The 15,288-nt window shown below is 35.9% G+C and overlaps 1 protein-coding gene across 1 annotated transcript; it reads left to right on the forward strand.

Moving 5' to 3' along the window:
* The first annotated feature begins 692 nt into the window (after positions 1-692).
* On the forward strand, positions 693-7,815 carry LOC113452217 (vomeronasal type-2 receptor 26-like). The gene is made up of 4 exons (XM_026723664.2): positions 693-731; positions 3,215-3,442; positions 4,496-4,622; positions 6,920-7,815. The coding sequence occupies exons 1-4, from the start codon at positions 708-710 to the stop codon at positions 7,813-7,815; spliced, it is 1,275 nt and encodes a 424-aa protein (XP_026579449.2). The 5' UTR covers positions 693-707.
* The last annotated feature ends 7,473 nt before the right edge of the window (positions 7,816-15,288 follow it).

Here is a 15,288-nt window from a genome sequence, read left to right on the forward strand (position 1 = left end):
TGATTTCTCTGTATGAGGAAGATAGAGAGAGGTTCATTCAAAAGAGTCTTTCCATTTTTTCAGAGAGGGGAATCTGCTTTGACTTCATAGAGTGTATCCCACAAATGATGTATGGTAATTTAGTTGCTGAAATGATGGAGCAGGCGGATAAATTATATAAAGTGATTATGGGAAGTACAGTCGTTGCAGTGATCTTAAATGCTGAAATTACAACCATTGTGATTTTAAGAATAATGATCTACATTTTAGATGCTGATGATATTCCAATGAAAAGAAAAGCCAAAGTTTGGATCATGGCAGCTCAGATGGATTTTACCTCTATTCTAATGCAAAGACACTTGCCCATTGATTTTCTCCATGGTGCTCTTTCCTTTGCAATTCATTCAAAATCATTAATAGGTTTCCAAAAATTTATGTTGAAGAGAAGTCCAAACTTTGAAAGAGAAGATGGATTTATAAGGGATTTTTGGAAAGATGCATTTGACTGCTCATTCCCCAGTGAGATGACAGATAGGAATGCTGAAAGGATCTGCACTGGAGAAGAGAAGCTGGAGACTCTTCCTAATTCTGTCTTTGAGACTACTGTGAGTGGACATAGTTACAGCTTCTACAATGCAGTCTATGCTGTGGCACATGCTCTGAGGGCCATTTTCTGCCAAACCCCCAAATTCAAAGATGGTCAAATAACTGATGAAAGGAGATGGAAGATGTTGCTTCAGTCACCATGGCAGGTAATATTGGCTAATACAAAATTCAGGAAAGTCATCAGGTATATAAGCAACACTGAATTAATCAATTAATCAAAGCAAATGATCTACTGCTTTTCTTCATGTGTTAATATTTTCATGGAATTCTCATCTGAAATATTTTCATTTGAAATACTATAGTTATGCAGTAGGGTGAAAAATGAATATGATACAGAACATTAAGTCTCTTCCAGTTTTAAATAGTGCAGACTGATGTGAAATTTAACATGTAATCTTTCATTAAGCAAAGCCAAATTAAAAGAAACAAAGTGTGATTTGTGCATACCCTTAAAGAATCCTATTAATTTTCCCTTTTCTTTTTTAATGAGAGAAGAAGAATGCTAGTGCTTCAATCACTGTGCATATGTTGTTCAGTAATCCAGGTTACCGTGTTAATGTTGGAAAGACTAAAACTCATAAATAATAACTTTTCTAGGCAATCCTAGATGGCCCATGTATTGTTATTTCCTAGACAAATAGCAGGATCCAGTGTAGGGCTTTCCAGACTGATCTGTTACCTATCTGTTACAAAACATTTGCTAGACCAATTCTTGAATACAGCTCATCTGTCTGGAATCCACACTGCATATTGGACATTAATCCAATTGAGAGAGTCAAGAAATATTTCATGAGAAGAGTCCTCCACTCTTCTACTTGCAACCCAATATCCTATGCCACGAGTCTTCAAATTTTGGGTTTAGATAACTTAGAACTACACCACCTTCCATCTGACCTAAGCATAGTACATAAAATTATCCATTGCAATGTCCTACCCATCAATGACTACTTCAGGTTCAACCTCAACAATACACGAGCATACAATAGATACAAACTCAGGGTAAACCACACAAACTCAATTGCAGGAAATACGACTTCAGCAACAGAGTAGTCAATGCCTGGAATGCTCTACCTGACTCTGTGGTTTTTTCCCCAAACCCCAAACACTTTAACCTCAGATTGTCTACTGTTGACCTCACCACATTCCTAAGAGGTCTGTAAGGGGCGTGCATAATAAGCACACCAATGTGCCTACCGTCTCTGTCTTAAAGTTCCCTTTTATTCATATCTATTTAATGTATACATAGTCATGTTTATACATATATATTATCAAATGCTTGCTTGATGAAATAAATAAATAAATAAATAATAAAAAACCCTGTAGTTTTCTAGGTCTCTATGAGATGTGTTAAGAATTCCTGAAGATGATTCCAAACTCTATTCCCTCTTCATTAAACTATCAACATGAGGCAAAAGGAAAATAGATATGAACAACTCATGCTGAAATTTAATTCAGGCAGTCCTTGACCCAGAATAGGTTGCTAAGTGACAAATTTGTTAAATGAATTTTATCCCATTTTATGACTTTTCTTGCCACATTTGTTAAGTGAATCACTGCAGTTGTTAAATTAGTAACATGATTAAGTGAATCTGGCTGCCTCATTGATGTTGCTTTTCAGATGTTTGCAAAAAAAGGGCCATATTGTTGGTCAGGAATCAGATGATTCTGATGAATGCCCAAGTGAGACATATGGTGAGATGACAGAACTTAAGACTAGGCCTCAGCAAGCCTTTGAAGCCATGGAAAGTTTCACAGGAAACCATTAGCCTGTGGATTAGGCATGTGATTGAAACCATAGAACCATGCTTGACTATTTTGATGCTTTCTATATTTTCTATATCTTATTGTAGGATGCCAGCTGCATATTATGTAATAAAATGAAAGTTAAAGAAATCTATTACTATCTTCCTTGCATAGATCTGGGTTCCTTCCACAATGCTGAATAAACACATTGGCTTATCATCACAGACACCTCAACTCTGTCTTTTATTTTACTAAACCAGACCTGAAAACCTTAATGATAACATGACCACAGCACACTGCAACTGTCATAAGTATGAACCATCTGTCAAGCATCCAAATGTAAATCACATGACCATGGTCATAAATGTTAAAAATGGTCATAAGTCACTATTTTCAGTTCCCTTGTAACTTTAAATCGTCAAAAAGTGAACTGTTTTAAGTCAAGGACTATCTCTAATGTTAATTCAAATGGATTTTCCACATAAATTTGTTTTCAGTTATTCTTTTAGTTTTGTTTTTTTTAAAGTTGGAAGGAAAGGCCATCTTTACTCATATTTTTTTCCCTGAGGATTCTGTGGAGAACTTAATATTCCCTGCATTTAATGGAAGCAATGTAAAGTCACAATTTTTGGATTGCTCATTTGAACAGAGCAAAGTGTGCTTTTGGATTTTGTGATGGTATTTTCCTCTGAAAAAATTTCAAGTTAAAAAAGAAATATATTCCCATTCAATTTTAAATAGTGTAGACTGAAGCAAAAAAATTTTAACAGGCTACTTTTCATTAAGCATAATCCAGATTGAAATGAAGAAACTGTTTTGTTTTTTTTCTCGTATCTTTTAAGAAGTCCTGTTAACTTTCTGGTTTCCTTCTTTTTTCTTCATTTAGCTTCACCATTTTTTGCAGAAAGTCTCCTTTAACAACAGTGCGGGGGAAGAGATTTCATTTGGACCCAATGGGGAATTAGTAACTGGATTTGATATTCTAAATTGGGTCACATTCCCAAACAAGTCCTTTCAGAGAGTCCAGGTTGGAAAAATTGACCCCATGGCTCCCCTAGATAAGTTTCTCACCATTTCTGTGAAGGATATTACTTGGCCCTTCACATTTAACCAGGTGTGTCTCATTTTGTACTTTTTAGGAAATCATTTAAGTCACTGCCCCATATCAATAAATGATGTAAATACAATAAGAACAATTGGCTTAAAATTTAAGCAGCTTCACATTCTTGAAATAGCCTAAAGAAACTTTACTTTCAAAATATATTTCAAATATATTTGATATATAGCAAAATTTAAAATATTGAAATATATTATTCAAAAATAATTTCAGAAATTCAGTCTGTCTATCTCTTCAAAGTATATTACCATTGGAAATATGATTATACATCACCTAAAATTCATTTTCCAAAAAAAACCCATAAATTAATCATGTGACATAAAAATCTTTCTTTCTACATCTGTATGACAGAGTTCTACACTTGATTTAGAAAAGCATCATATCCCTGTTTAGTTTAATATTTTCAGACACTCATATCCACCTCTCAATTTTTGTGGACAAAAAAACTTTAATGGAAGTACCACAGAAAAAAAGATCTTTTGGAAGTTTGTGAGAGAGTAAATGATCTGTATTATCTGTCAATCCTTAAAGAAAAGATCAAATTACATTTGTATTCAATCTGTTCCAGGTTTCAAACAAATACAAAAGCCTCCCAAAATGACATCATTCTACTATAAGCAGGCAGACAGAAAATGCTGAATTTTGAAAATCAGATTTTTGCTATTTAAAATCACAAAAGTCTCATTAAATGATGGAAAAATCAAGCAAGTTTTGAAACAGCTATTACAGATGTAGGAGACCACCTCAAAATGTGGAACCTCAAGGAAAGCATATTTGAAGAGCTCCCAAGTTAAACATTTTCACACAGATTCTAGTTCTGATTTTCTCAGAACAAATCTTTAGAGTAGTATTCTTGGGTTGATTAGTATGATAGGTATGAAATAAGGAGCAGTTGAGGGAGTGGGGAATTTAAGCCAGAAACCAACCTGGGAATGGAATAGCAAGATCTAGATTCAATATGAACAATTTGGGTATGTCTAAGCAATGAAAAGAATAACCCTAAAGCATAATTTTTTCATGTGAAAGAATTCTGATTTTATTTATGAACAGACATTACCTCTTTCCATTTGTAACAAGAAATGTCCTCTTGGTCATAGCAAGATAAAAGTGGAAGGGAAATTATCTTGCTGCTATGACTGTATAAATTGTCCAGAAGGGAAGATAGCAAACCAAATGGGTAAGCAAAGGAATATATTGAATATATTTATTATATTAATAATTATAATTGGGGGCTCAATTATGAACAAAAATTATCATGACTGAAAATCTTGAGCTTCACATCACATTTAATTATTTGACAATGAAATATTTGAACTGAATGTTCATACCTCCACAGGATATTTGATGATAAGACTAATCAGTTTACTCTAACTAGAAGGTTCAGCAGATTTTCCAGTTTTGAATTGTCCCTTTTTAATACTTCTTTGAATATACTCAATTATTTTTTAAATTAAATTTTCTTCTAGGTAGAGTATCTGAAATATTTCCTTTGTACCTTCTTTTTTTGGAAGTAAAGGTAACTGGTAATGGTGATTGCATTTACTGCAGATGTGATCTTTTCACTGGATTTTACTTCCTATTTCCTCACAATGTTTATTGCTTATTGATCTTATATGGCTGCCTATCTCATGTCATCAACCTAGGTGATTACACCTACGGCAGATGGATCACCACAATAAGTTAAAAAAATTATAAAAATACTCTCCCACCAGCCCTACATGAATGAGCTAATTGTCTCATTCTTGTCCCATCCTAGACCAACATTTCGATCAGGAGACAAGTCTTTCCAGCCTAGTACAGGGATAAAAAAGATAGGACTACCTGAAAATTCAGAGGAGAGAATATTGGAAAAGCCTGGGCATTTACTGAGAAAGTACCCTTCTAACTCCCATCAGTTGACAACACTTAATGCATGAGACTTACAATATGTTCATCTAGCTGACTTATTGAAAGAAACAGATACTGTAAGCGAGTATCTGTTTCTTTCAATTGTTTCAATTGTTTGTTGTACCAAAACTGCATGTGTTGCTGCATTGGGGAAAAGTTTCTGTTTTCAAATGGTATTCAATGGAAGTCCCATGTAGAGGACATCCAGCAATCCACTTGGCACTTCAATAAGGCTAAAGAATGCTATAAAAATCAGGGTTCAGACTGCAGATGTGTATCTGCCCAACTATGGCACAACAGAGTAGAATATGGGAATATTAGGTTTGTATTGTTGAGTTCTTCATGTTCTTTGAGCTTGGTTTTTTGGTTAGCAAATGTTTCACAGCACAAGTCACTGTTGGGTTTTCTTCCTGTCTTTATGCAGTAAATTGTGATGCCATTTTGATGGAAATATTATTTTTTCTTAAGTAGTTCCATGATTAGAGTCTTGTAATCATTCCAAATAATGAACTCAAAGCAGTCAAGACTCTTGACAGTTTGCACAGGTTCAAGAAGCCCTTTATTAAGTACATCATATCAGCATTTAGAAAGTAGAAGCTAGCTCTAAATGGTTTCCTCATTTAGGGTTAGTTAAAATAATAGAAATTCCTCACCCCCCTGTATCTTTCAGACCACATGGGCCAATCAATTCAGCCACAGGTTCCCACTCGGCTCCAACAGGTGTCTGTTAATGTGACCTTCATTCACACACTGGCTGATGTTATGACTAGCAGATGTGGCACCACATTTCTAAGCTCCCCCATCCCTCCCCACCATGGATGTCAACCAAGAAACAAAGCAGGAGTAAGCATGAGAAAGAATAGTTTCAACTGAAGTCATTTTGCAGGTTGACAGGCATAGATTTCTCTCAGATAGTTTGTCTTGCTTTAATCCATGCTTATCTGGCTGTTAGATGTTTCAGAGCTTGGCTATAGAGATTCTCAGTCATCCAGGTCATGGCTGCTTTTTCAAGAGGCAAATGGACTTTGGAGTTTTTCTTTGAAGACATTTCACTTGTCATACAACAAGCTTCTTCAGCTTTGACTAGATGGTGAGGGATGGAAGGATTTATATTCCTTGCAGAAAGTTGTTCATTTTTTTCTTTTAGACCAAGGGTGTCACACTAGTAGCCCATGGGCCAGATGCATCATATGTAGGCCATGCCCATCCCAGTTCTGCAAACAGAAAAAAGTCATGAAATGTCATGTAGTGGCAATATGGTACCGTGACTTTGATAGCCTTGTTTTAGACAGTTGTTGGAGCTAGAGATTTCAGAGCATGTGTTTTGTCCTGGTTTCCTTCTTAGGTATACATTGTTTCTTTTGAATTAAATATACTTTATCTTCATATCAAACAACCAAGTTCAAATGTACCTAGCATTCTCAGGAAACATACCATAAATTATACTATGAATTATTTTAAGAAAAAGTAATCAGATTCCCTATGTAAATCATAGAACCTTAGTGGATCTATTGTTTTATTGATGATTGATGCTGGAAAAAAATACTTTTTCCATTAATGGTTTCCTTGTTTGTTTGTTTTCTCCAGACTTAGATGATTGTTTCTCATGTCCAGAAGATCAATACCCAAACAAAGACCGGGATAGTTGTCTTCAGAAAAACATAACTTATTTGACTTATCAAGAGCCTTTGGGCATTTCTTTGCTGGCCACAGCAGTCTTCTTGTCTTTCAGCTCAGTCTTAGTATTGGGGATCTTCATTAAATACCAAGACACTCCCATTGTCAAAGCCAACAATAGGAACCTTACTTATACTCTTCTCATTGCTCTCCTCCTCTCCTTCCTTTGCACTTTACTCTTCATTGGACAACCTGACCAAGTGAAATGTCTTTTGAGACAAATTGCTTTTGGCCTAATCTTTTCTGTAGCTCTTTCTTGTATATTGGGAAAAACAGCCATTGTTGTTCTTGCTTTCATGGCCACCAAGCCTGGTTCCAAAATGCGGAAATGGGTAGGGAAAAGATTGGCTGCTTCAATTGTCCTACCTTGCTCAGTGATACAATTTACTATTTGTCTAGCATGGTTGGCAACTTTCCCCCCGTTCCCAGATTCTGACATGCATTCAATGACAGAAGAAATTATCTTGCAATGTAATGAAGGTTCAGCCACTATGTTTTATACCGTCTTTGGCTTTATGGGGTTCTTGACTGCTGTCAGCTTCACAGTTGCCTTCCTAGCTAGAAATTTACCTGACAGCTTCAATGAAGCCAAATTCATCACCTTCAGCATGTTGGTTTTTTGTAGTGTTTGGGTATCATTTGTTCCAACCTATCTAAGCACCAAAGGAAAATACATGGTGGCTGTGGAGATCTTTTCCATTTTGGCTTCAGCAGCTGGATTACTGGTCTGCATCTTTTCCCCCAAATGCTACATCATTATTCTAAGATCTGACCTGAACAAGAAGGAGCAACTAATAAAGAAATGAAGCTTATTTTTATATTAGACTCTTTGAAAGAAGCCAGATTGGTTACTATCAGCATATAGGTTTTGTGAAATTTGGTGGTTCTGCATTCTTCCCTACACGAGCAAATCAAGGTGACATGCAAGGTGACAATCTCCTCCAAGATTTTTTCCACATCTATTCTTTCAAATGTTAATTTTTCTGGCCTTGTTCAGAATAGAGTGCCTAAGACAATTTTGTGTGAAAGTCAATTCAACCTATAGGTTTCACAATATCCCTGCCTCTCCAAAAAAAGAAAAACCCTTCTAATAACTTCCATATTCTATTTTTAAATGTGGAAGAAAATTCACATTAATATCTCTAACCCAAATCTGGTTAGGAGGCAAGGTTCTGGATAAAAAGCTGAGAAATAATGAATTGTAATCCTCCCCTATGTCACAGATGATGTGCTGTTGTGGGAACTGAGAAGTTGGAAGAAAGTGGTGTTGCAGAATTTCTTCTCACTTTCCCTGATGTAATTCACCTTTTTTAAGACCATGATTTAATGTGCCTTTATTTATTTATTTATACCACCCACCCTCACCTCATGTCATGACATTGGGAAGCATACATACTAATACAATCCATGTAGATTAAATTCAATTAATTTAAGTTAAATTGGTAAAAACAAAATGGGGAAAAAGATGCAAGAGCATGAATTCCAATTAATTATGTTATAAACATCTAATAGGCTGCACTCCATCATGTAATCCCTAAGCCAGTTGCATTTACCTTCTTTTTAAACTATGCTTAAAGGAAAAAATATGGGACTTGATTATATAAAGGAGAATATTTGTAGCTCAGGGTTGAAATGAGGAGTGGATGGTGCTTTCTGAGCTTGGCTGTTTTCTTGCAGATGTTTCATTATCCAAATTAGGTAACATCAACTTTGCTGCACTGATGATGCTATCTAGTTTGGGTCATGAATTTTTTGAAAGGAAACAACCAAGTCCAGACAGCACTAAGGACCTTGCATATGTTTCTGTCCAACATACAAACACATTTAGAACAATTTTTCCCAAGTTTCTTTCTCATTTTCTGCTCTACATCTAAGTTTTTAAAAGTTCACAGCAGTACAGCTATGATCAAATCAACATGTCTCCTTTTGACATTTTTTTAAAAATGCAAGGAAGGTAATTCTGCAATACTATTCCCAGGTAACTATTAAATAAAAAAATATTGATCTTTTCTCGGGGAGAGGGGAGGAGCTGGCATCGCGACGGTATGGTTTGCAATCAAGCTCTAAGATTGCAGCCGATATCTTAACCCCTGGCTGGTCCAAACGGACCTAAACTGTCCCGTAGGGATGGTTATCATGAGGGGTACACCCTGTGGATCCCAGGGACACTGCAAAGTCCCTGGTTGACCCAGGAGAAGTCCCTTTTGCTGGTGGTGGAGAGGCAGCCCCAAAGCTGCTGAAATCGGGTCAGCTCCGGAAAGGAAGAGGCTGAAAGAGAAAGTGTGTCGGCTGGGTGAGAAACTTTTTTAAAAAACATTTTGAGGCTTGAAAGGACACTTTGATTATAAGAAGAAATCTGTGAGATTTTTGACAAAACTGAATAAGTGGTGTTTTTTAAAGGGAGATGTCAAAGTGAGGCTTGGCTATTTCTTTTCTTTATTTTTTATTTTTTTTTGCTACCAGACTTTATTGTTACTTAGTAGATTACCGGCTTCGAATCTTACATATATATATATATATGTTTTCTGAGGTTCTCGCGGGTATTTGTATGTGGATCTTTGGTTGTTCAGGTTTTCTCCTGCATAAGATTCGAAGTATCTAGGCAACGTTTCAATGAAGTCTCATTCATCATCTTCAGGCTTCTGTCTTCAGCTCTGTGCTTCTCTGAGGGATGTGAGATTGCAGCTGCTTCTTCCTTTTAACTGCTAGTGGGGTGTGACTTGATTGGGTGGGGGCTTGGCTGTGTTCTGATTGGGTGGGGGTGTTCTCATTGGTAGGGGTTTGGCTGTGTTCTGATTGGATGGGGGTTGGTCGTGTTCTGATTGGCTGGAGGCGTGTTCTGTTCAGGTGGGGCTTGGTTGTGCTCAGGTTAGTCTTAGTTGCTGGGAGATTTGAGTTGGTGAGCTGGGATCTTGCTGTTTGGCTTTGAGTTCGTGGTCGTGCTGCATCTTCATAGTGGGTGTCGGTTTGCTTCATGTATGGCTCGGAGGGTTTGAAGTGGGTAGTGATGCAGCTGCAGTGCGGCTTCTGGTCCGTGGTCGTGTCTCATCTTCTGAGTGGGTGTGAGTCTGTTTTCTTTTTTTTTAAATATAGTTTATTAATTTTTACAATTAAAACCAGTCACAATACATACACAAATAAGCAAAAGAAAGAAAGAAAGAAAAGAAAGAAAAGAGAAGAGGAAGAGAGGGAAAGAATTTAAGAAAAGAAAGAAAGAAAGAGGTTACAGGATTAAAAGTATTCTTATTTTAACAGTTTGCAAGATCTTCTTTTGTTTTCATCACCTTAACTTGTGTCATATAACCACACCTGTTTTTAACTTATATCGCTACCTCGTTGTTATGTATTGATACTTTTCTTTTATGCCTTATAATATATTATTTATCTTTGGTCAATCCAATTATACCAACAATTCCAGCTGTCATAGTATAGTGAAGTGTCTTTGTTTTTTAGCCAAAGTCAATTTATCCATTTCTGCGCATTTTGAGATTTTTTCAATAATCATTTCTTCTGATGGAATTTGGTGTTGTTTCCAATGTTGAGCGAGAGGCTAATCTGGCCGTTGTTAAAATGTGTATTGTTATGTATTTGGTTTCTTTGGAAATTTGCTTATCAAAAATCCCTAGTAGGAAGGACTCTGGTTTGTATTCGATCTGCTCTTTGGTGATTTCTTCCAACCAAGTTTTGATTTTCTTCCAATACTTTTGGGTTTCTGCACAGGACCACCACATATGGAAAAAGGTTCCTTCTTTTTCCTACACTTCCAGCAATGCGGACTCATGTTGGGGTGCATCTTCGCTAACCTCGAAGGGGGAGATGCCATCTATAGAACATTTATAAAGATTTTCTTTGTATGCTGCCGATTTGGTAATCTTATTGTTTCTGCCCCAAACTTTCTCCCATTCGCTAATGTGATGCTGCGCCTACATTCTTACTCCAAGCAATCATATTTCCTTTTACGATTTCTTCTTCTAGTTCTGTTTCTAATAAGTAGTTATAAAATTTTGTTATGTTTTTTTATTTGATCCTAATAAAATTTTATCTAACTGTTGCAGTTTGTTATTAATTCCGAATTCTTTTTTGTCTTGTTTATATCTGCTTTGAATCTGAAGATAAACCCATTGATCAATTTTATGTCCTTGCTCTTGAAGATCCAGCCTCGGTTTCAAATTTCCTTGTGGGTCTAATAAGTCTTTGTATTTTCTACATGGAAGTGTGGTGGTGGCATCTTGTGTGGCTCTCATGGGTGTGGGTCTGGTGTCATTCTTCATGTTAGGTACTCGTCTGTTCATGAGGGCGGGTTTCCAAATGGCTGGAAGGTGGGAGGTGTCATCTCGTTTGTTCATGCTGTGTGGGCGTTTTTCTATCTCTATGGCTTCTCTGATTATTCTGCTGTTGAAGTGTTCAGTTTTGGCGATGGTTCTGGTATTTTTAAAGTCAATCTCATGTCCTGTGGTTTTGAGGTGTTGGACCAGGGAAGAGGTCGTTTCTTCTTTTTTGATTGAGTTCTTATGTTCTTCAATGCGTGCACTTATTCTTCTGTTAGTTTGTCCAATGTATGTGGTGGGGCAGGCAGTGCAGGGGATTTCGTATACTCCTTGGTTTTCTAATTTGATTTTGTCTTTGGGGTTTCTTAGGATGGTGGATATTTTTCTGTTTCTGCAGAATGCTGTTTTAATGTTGTGTTTTTGGAGGTGTTTCCGTTCTTTTTTAACTCCAATTATATTTTCCTGGGAGGAGGGGGAAAGTGAGAATTAAGAAACTTTGTAACACTGCCAACTAGAGGCTTGAAAATATTTTACTTAAAGTGGAGAGAACTGTGAAAGACTTCTTTTTCTCAAGGACACTTTAACTTGATAAGACAGAGGGAAGAGCATGGCAGAATATTATTACAGGTGCTCTTCTGGACTTCTATCAACAATTTAATATTTGAGGTTTGGCTTTGAAGCTTGTTGAGAAGAGAAGAGAGTCATAACAAGAGCCTTGGACAATTAAAGAAAGTGCAGTGTGTTGTTTCTTTTTTTATTTCTTTTTAGTTCCGCTACCCCTCCTTACCAGCATTACTGTAAACTTTTATTTTAGCAATATTTTTATTCTTACCTTTTATTTTAAAGGGGAAGCCTTAGAATTTTTCATTTTTATTTCTATTTTTTTTCCCTTTTCCATTGGGATTTTTGCTTTTTCCATTTATGCTCTCTGATTATTTTGGTTCTCTTTTTTTTAAAAAAATTGAGATTTTCTAACTGGATTAAGATGTGAAGAACCTGAAGAAATCTTTCTTTTGCTTTGTTCTTTTTTATTATCATTATTATTGGGTTTTCTCCTTCTTTTTATTTTTATTCTTTATTGTGGATTATTTCATAATTGGATTAGGGTCTGGAAGAACCTGAAGAATTTTCTCTTTTTTCTTTTTTTTCCTTTACTATTGGGCTTTCTACCATTGGGCATTTCTATTTTGGATTATAATTGGCTACCTTACTAATTGGATTAAAATTTGAAAGAATTTGAAGATCTTGAACCATTTAAATGAGCAGGAAACTCATACCTCCGGGTGCCTCTACATCTACTTCTGCCTCCCCATCATCTGGAGGACAACGTTTAATTCAGGCAATGTTAAAGCAAGACAAAGAACAAGAAAAAGTAACTTTACAGATGATTATGCAAGGAATCCAAGATCTTAAGATAAAAACAGACACCATTGAACAAAGAACAGGGAAGACTGATGAAAAAGTGGGAAATATTCAACAAATAATGGTGAAGTATGATGAGAGACTCCAAAAAATTGAAGAAGAAGGTAAATGAAGAGAGGAGAAGATTGGAAATATTGATAGCAGACTAACAGTGGTTGAACAAGATAAAAGTGGGATGCTGAGGTGGGAGATGGAGAGGTCAGAATTCTATCTCAGATTTCAAAACATAGAGGAAGAAAAAGGACAAGATTTGGCTGCGATAATGATAGAAATTCTGGCTGATGCTTTGGAAATAACAGAGGAAAAGATGATGGATGGAGTAGATGAGATATACCGAGTTTTTACAAGATATGTGATGGGAAATAATTTACCCAGAGAAGTTCACATCAGATTTACCAAAAAAATCCATCAAAACACAAATTTTACAAATTTTACAGCGGCAAGAGAGAAGACGTTGAAATATAAAGGCAAAGAAATCCTGGTTTTAAAACAAATACCCAGAAGAGTGAGAGAGATGAGAAGAGAATATCGATTCTTGACCAAAGTGCTATTGAAAAAGGAGGTGAATTACAGATGGCTGATCCCAGAAGGACTGATGTTTACATGGCAAGAACAGAGACACAGAATTGATTCAATTGAGAAAGCAGAACTTTTCTACTCAGACTTTTTCGGAAGGAGAGAGGAAGAGGCAGAAAAAGAGGTCTCATTAATTGAATTCCAAGAGGAACAAATGGAGATTGAAAAAGAAGAAGGTGCAGTAGGTGGACAGGTGGATATCAAAGACCAACGTGAACCAAGATCTACGAGAGCTGCCAAATCTAAATATAAAATATAAAATATATTATTGGGATTTTTGTTTTTTCTATTTATGCTCCTGGATTATTTTGGTCTCCTTTTTTTTTCTTTTTAAATTGGGATTTTCTAACTGGATTAAGGTTTGAAGAACCTGAAGATACTCCCTCTTTTTTTTCTTCTTCTCTTGCTTTGTTCTATTATTATTATTATTATTACTGGGCTCGCTTTTTTATTTTTATTTTTTATCTTGGATTAATCTATAATTGGATTAGGGTCAGGAAGAACCTGAAGAATTTCCTTTTTTCCTCTTTTCTTTTTTTCTCTCCCTCACTACTGGACTTTTTGCTGCTGGACTTTTCCACTTTGGATTATAATTGGCTACGTTTTTAATTGGATTAAAATTTGAAAGAATCTGAAGATTTTGAACCACCTATAAATGAGTAGGAAACTCATACCCCCGGGTGCTTCCATATCTACTTCTGCTTCCTCACCACCTGGAGGACAACGTTCAATGCAGGTAATGTCAAAGCAAGATAAAGAACAAGAAAAAGTAACTTTACTGACGATCATGCAAGGAATTTAAGACCTTAAGATAAAAATAGATATCATTGAACAAAGAACAGGGAAGACTGAAGAAAAGGTGGAAAATATCCAACAGATGATGGTGAAGTATGATGTGAGAATTCAAAAAGTTGAAGAAGAGGGTAAACGAAGAGAGGAGAAGATTGGAAATATTCATACTAGATTACTGGTGGTTGAACAAGAAAAAAGCGGGATGTTGAAGTGGGAGATGGAGAGGTCCAAATTTTATCTTAGATTCCAAAATATAGAGGAAGAAAAAGGGCAAGACTTGGTTGCGATAATGATAGAAATCTTGGCTGATTCTTTGGAAACAACAGAGGAAAAGATGATGGATTGAGTAGATGAGATATACCGAGTTTCCACAAGATATGCGATGAGAAATAACCTACCCAGAGAAGTTCACATTAGATTTACTAAAAAATCCATTAAGACACAAATTCTACAAGCGGCAAGAGAGGAGATGTTGAAATACAAAGGTAAAGAAATCCTGGTCCTAAAACAAATACCTAGAAGAGTGAGAGAGATGAGAGGAGAATATCGATTTCTGACCAAAGTGTTATTGAAAAAGGAGGTGAATTACAGATGGCTGATCCCAGAAGGATTGATGTTTATATGGCAAGAACAGAGATATAGAATTGATTCAGTTGAGAAAGCAGAACTCTTCTACGCAGATTTTTTTGGAAGGAGAGAGGAAGAGGCAGAAAAAGAGGTCTTATTAACTGAATCCCAAGAGGAACAAATGGAGATGGAAAAAGAAGAAGGCGTAATAGGTGGACAGGTGGATATCAAAGATCAACGTGAACCAAGATGTATGAGACCCGCCAAGTCTAAATATAAAATATCATCATGGAAGAGAAAAAATTGATTACAATGAACATAAACGGACTGAATTCAGCTGCTAAGAGAAGGAAGACTTTTCATAAATTAGGGAAATTAAAGTTTGACATAATTTGCTTACAAGAAGTACATATTAAAAAACAACATGAACAATTGTTAGTGCAGCCAAAATTAGAGAAATTATTTACTTCTTTGACTCAATGTAAGAAAAGAGGAGTGGTTTTATATATTAAAGAGGCTATCCCTGCAAAACTGATCTACACTGATGAAGATGGAAGAATATTAATGGTGGAAATGATGGATAATAATATAAAAATACTTTTGATTGCAATTTACGCCCCAAATGATAAACAAGAAGAATTTTATAAAAAATTA

The sequence above is a fragment of the Pseudonaja textilis genome, chromosome Z, assembly GCF_049901715.1.
Source record: "Pseudonaja textilis isolate UNSWEBS1 chromosome Z, rPseTex1.2, whole genome shotgun sequence".
Classification (NCBI taxonomy): domain Eukaryota; kingdom Metazoa; phylum Chordata; class Lepidosauria; order Squamata; family Elapidae; genus Pseudonaja; species Pseudonaja textilis.

What these genes read in the sequence shown, in the direction of transcription:
- LOC113452217 (XM_026723664.2), top strand. Translation starts at nt 708, where the DNA reads ATGTTGCTTCAGTCACCATGGCAG. An exon ending in TGCTTCAGTCACCATGGCAG is followed by an intron (nt 732 to 3,214) that starts GTAATATTGGCT and finishes TTCTTCATTTAG; the next exon opens with CTTCACCATTTTTTGCAGAA. An exon ending in GGCCCTTCACATTTAACCAG is followed by an intron (nt 3,443 to 4,495) that starts GTGTGTCTCATT and finishes ATTTATGAACAG; the next exon opens with ACATTACCTCTTTCCATTTG.